Source organism: Sorex araneus, chromosome 9 (assembly GCF_027595985.1).
Source record: "Sorex araneus isolate mSorAra2 chromosome 9, mSorAra2.pri, whole genome shotgun sequence".
Taxonomy (NCBI): domain Eukaryota; kingdom Metazoa; phylum Chordata; class Mammalia; order Eulipotyphla; family Soricidae; genus Sorex; species Sorex araneus.
The window spans coordinates 5,456,529-5,461,180 of NC_073310.1; the positions used below are offsets into that span (position 1 = coordinate 5,456,529).

At 65.7% G+C, this 4,652-nt stretch overlaps 1 protein-coding gene across 1 annotated transcript in view; it reads left to right on the forward strand.

Annotated features, from left to right (window-relative positions):
• LOC101555736 (serine dehydratase-like) overlaps positions 1-4,652 on the forward strand; it is a 7,406-nt gene continuing 2,754 nt past the window's right edge. Inside the window, 3 exon segments of the mRNA XM_055147086.1 lie at positions 1-88; positions 3,375-3,547; positions 4,547-4,586. Of these exon segments, the coding sequence (XP_055003061.1) occupies positions 3,389-3,547; positions 4,547-4,586 (199 nt within the window). The 5' untranslated portion in view covers positions 1-88; positions 3,375-3,388.

Sequence of the window (4,652 nt, forward strand, 5' to 3'; positions counted from 1 at the left end):
GGTGGCAGGAAGCCGGGCAGAGCGGTGCCAGGGCCAGCTGCTGGGCAGGGCTGGGCTGAGCCGGACTGGGCACTGTTGGGGCACCAAGGTAAGCGCGGCCGGGAGTGGGGGGTCGCGTGGGGCAGCCGAGGGCTCCGTGTGCCTGGGACGGGGCCTGAGTCTGGAAGGTTCTGGGGCGAAGTCCGGGGTGAGCGGAGGGAGCGGGAGCTGGAGCCCGGCCTGGGCCCTCCCAGGATATCGACCCTGGAGGCTGCCCGTGGCCTCCCGCCCGGCCGGCTGGGGGCGTCGACCTGGCGTCCAACTGGGCCGCCTCCGGTGGCCTGTGGGACCCAGCCCGAGGGGGCCGCCCTGACTCAGATCCCCCCGGGACACGCTTGTCCCAAGGACCCTGGGGCGGGGGGCTGAGCTGGGATCAGGCCCCCGAATCCCACCAGGCCAAACCCGCCCAGCACAGGGGCGGCCCAGCAGGGAGGCCGGACCCTGGGGGTCTGGGGTGCCGGGGCCTCGCCCTGGCCTCGCCTCCCTCGAGCCCGGGCCTGGGGCATGGCCGGCAGCTACTGGCCGCCGGGCTCTTGTGTAACCTCTTAGGTAACCGAGAGCACCGGGCGGCAGAGCCAGTGCCCTCCGCGCCCAGGACGCCGGGCAGCGAAGTATTTCTTTTCTTTTCTTTTTTTTTGCTTTTTGGGTCACACCTGGCGATGCACAGGGGTTACTCCTGGCTCTGTACTCAGGAATCACCCCTGGCAGTGCTCAGGGGACCATATGGGTTGCTGGGAATCGAACCCGGGTCGGCCACATGCAAGGCAAACGCCCTCCCCGCTGTGCTATTGTTCCAGCCCCGACAGCGAAGTATTTCTGCTTGGACGTTTCGTCAGCAGGAGAGGACCCGGGCGAACGGTGGAGGCGGGCAGAGCCAGCAGAGCGGGGTCGGCGAGGGACCCCGGCTGGGCCGCTCGGGCTGTGCGGCCTTGGGGGCTCTCTGCCACCTCTCAGCTCCCTGTTTCCTTGTCCGTGTTGTGGCCGGAGGAGCAGGGTCTTTGGGAGCACTGTGTGGATGAGCAGCGGAGACGACACAAAGCCCAGCCCCCACTGATTCGGGCACGGTGACTGGCAGGGCCTGGAGCGACAGCACAGCGGGGAGGGCTCTCGCCTTGCCCGCGGCCGACCTGGGTTTGATTCCCAGCATCCCATAGGGTCCCCTGAGCACCGCCAGGGGTGATTCCTGAGTGCAGAGCCAGGAGGCGCCCCTGAGCGTCACTTTGGCCCCAAAGCAAATAAATCAAGTTGAAAATAAATAAAAATGAAACTTTCCAGGCAGGCGCTGTGCCCTCGACTCCAGACTCACTGGCTGGCTCCTCGCAGGGACGCTGTCACGGGTCCATCCGCAAGGGGCACGTCCTGGCTCTCTCCAGGGCTGGCCCCGCCCCTCCGCTCTCGAGAGGTGCCCCCCCCCCCACACACCGACTTCTCACCGGGGCTGATTACTTTTTTTTTCTTTTTGGGTCACACCTGGCGATGCTCAGGGGTTACTCCTGGCTCTGCACTCAGGAATTACTCCTGGCGGTGCTCAGGGGACCATATGGGATGCTGGGATTAGAACCCGGGTCAGCCGCGTGCAAGGCAAACACCCTACCCGCTGAGCTATCACTCCAGCCCCTGGTTACTTTGTCTGGGCTGCCTTGTGTCTCGGACTGTGTAAATCGGACACAAGAACTGAGGCGTGTGTGTCTGGGCTCCCTACACAGGGGGAAGAGGCCCAGGTAGCAGGCCCGAGGCCCTGGGGTCGATGCTTCTACATGACATCGCCTGTTCCTGGGTCGTAAGGGGGATCAGCACTGAGGAGCACCTGGGGGTCCAGAGCACTGTGGGCAGGAGGCCTGGGTTTGGCCCCCGGAGCACTGCTGGGAGAGACACCCCCCAGCGCCCAGTGGGTAAAAGGGCAGCTCGAGTGCCACCACCAAGGCCACTCCTCTCGGCCCCCGGGAAGTGTGTGCGTTGGGGGCTGTCGTGTTTAGTCACTGTTCACGGGAGGGGAACCAGCACAGAGAGGTGGGGACACTTGGTCCGGTCACTCAGCGGGGCTGCCCTCAGGCCTGGGTCTCGGGCTGACCCCAGAGCCCGGGGCCCGGGACGAAGCAGCGCCTAGGTGAGACGGGTGGAGGGGGACATCTCCGCGTTCCTTCTGGGGATCGCAGCGTCATCCCGACAAGGGCAGACCCAGCCCAGGGACCGGGCACCTGTGGGTGGCCGCACCCCTGCCCTCAGTAGGGGAGGGCGGGAGTAAGTGTGGTGCCTGGCGGGAGGCAGCAGTGCACCCCCTAGTGGCAATGCAGGGTACTGCGTGTGGGGCGAATTCAACCCCCAAAATCTCATTTTTATAGTTTCCTTTTGTAGTTTCCAACCCGGATCCTGGTTTTACTTTTATTTTTACGGATTAGTTCATCCACTCACCCACTTACCCGCCCGCTCACTCATTCACCTACTCACTCACTCACCTACTCACTCACCCACTCACCCACCCACTCACTCACCCAGTCACTTACCCACTCACCTACCCACTCACCCACCCACTCATCCACCCACTCACTCACCCACTCACTCATCCACTCACCCACCCACTCACCCACCCACTCACCCACCCACCCACTCATCCACCCACTCACTCACCCACTCACCCACCCACTCACCCACCCACCCACTCACCCACTCACTCACCCACTCACCAACCTACCCACTCACTCATTCACCCACTCACCCACTTACTTTTTCCCATTCACTCATCCATGCACTCACTCACCCACTCACTTATTTCCTCGCTCACCCATTCATTTGTTCACCCCACCCACCCGCTCACCCACCCGCTCACTCTTGCTCAGTGCCAGGGACCGAGCTGGGTCGGCTCCGTGCCAGGCCAGCGCCCTGCCTGCTGCCTTCTCTCTCCGGCCCTGGGAAGCAGGGCTGGCTGGAGAAGGACCCTCTGTCCCGTGAGCTCCGTCCCCTGCGGCCACCCCTGCGTGAAGCCCTGGGGCTCTTTCCCACCCCGGTGGGCTCGGCTGAGCAGCGTCCCTCTGAGCCCCTGCTTTGGGCCCCCAAGCCTGGAGCCGCCTCTCGCGTGCTGGTGCTCACGCCGTGACCTCCCGCCCGCGTGGCCGCCGCGCTCCCCTCCCCACTCCCCTCCGCAAGGCCGCAGACAGACGGACGCAGACAGACGGGCCGTCCAGGAAACAGCCCTTGGCCAGACTCTCTTGTCCCGAGGGAATCTGAGGCCCAGAGTCAGCCTGGCTGCTGAGGGGTCTGCGCCTTCCCGCCCCCTCCTGCTTTTGGGGCTCCCCCGGAGTTGCCTGGCCTGACCCCAGTTTTCCTGCGTCTCCTAGGTGGCGGCGGCGCCATGGGGGACGGTCGGGCCGAGCACTATCACGTGCGCACGCCGCTGCTGGAGAGCTGGGTGCTGTCCCAGGTGCTGGGCACCACGGTCTACCTCAAGTGTGAGAATGTGCAGCCAGCAGGCTCCTTCAAGATCCGGGGCATTGGGCACTACTGCCAGGAGGTGAGGCTGTGCGGGCAGAGGGGAGGAGCGAGGAGGTACAGGGGGAGGGGAGGGGGAGGGGAGGAGCAAGGAGGTAGAGGAGACGGGGATGGGGGAGGGGAGGAGCAAGGAGGTACAGGGGGAGGGGAGGAGGGAGGGAGGAGCGAGGTGTTATGGGGAGGGGAGGAGCGAGGAGGTACAGAGGAGAGGGGAGGAGGGAGGGGAGGAGCGAGGAGGTAGAGGAGAGGGGACGGGGGAGGGGAGGAGCGAGGAGGTAGAGGAGAGGGGACGGGGGAGGGGAGGAGCAAGGAGGTACAGGGGGAGGGGAGGAGGGAGGGGAGGAGCGAGGTGTTATGGGGAGGGGAGGAGCGAGGAGGTACAGAGGAGAGGGGAGGAGGGAGGAGGTAGAGGAGAGGGGAGGAGGGAGGGGAGGAGCGAGGAGGTACAGGGGAAAGGGGAGGAGGGAGGGGAGGAGCGAGGAGGTACAGTGGGAGGGGAGGAGGGAGGGGAGGAGCGAGGTGTTATGGGGAGGGGAGGAGCGAGGAGGTACAGAGGAGAGGGGAGGAGGGAGGGGAGGAGCGAGGAGGTAGAGGAGAGGGGAGGAGGGAGGGGAGGAGCGAGGAGGTACAGGGGAAAGGGGAGGAGGGAGGGGAGGAGCGAGGAGGTACAGTGGGAGGGGAGGAGGGGAGAAGTGAGGGGAGGAGGGAGGGGAGGAGTGAGGTGGTACAGGGGAGGGGGAGGAGGGAGGGGAGGAGCGAGGAGGTACAGGGGGAGGGGAGTGGGAGGGAAGGAGCGAGGAGGCACAGGAGACAGGATGGGGGAGGGAGGAATGAGGGGGTACAGGGGAGGGCAGGAGGGATGAAGTGAGGGTGCTCGAGGTCAGGGGAGGGGTGGGTGGAGGTGAAGACGGGGGAGGGGCAGTTGGGGGAGGGGGAGGAGAGCTGGAGCGGGAGGGACCGGCTTCCCACAGGCCTCCAGGGCCCCGTCTGGAGGGTCCTCCCCCCACCCCTTCTCTTCCAGATGGCCAAGAAGGGCTGCAGACACCTCGTGTGCTCCTCAGGTGACTGACCCTTTCAGTGCGCAAGGGTCCTTAGGGGCGATGGGGGACGCGGTGCAGGCGACGCAG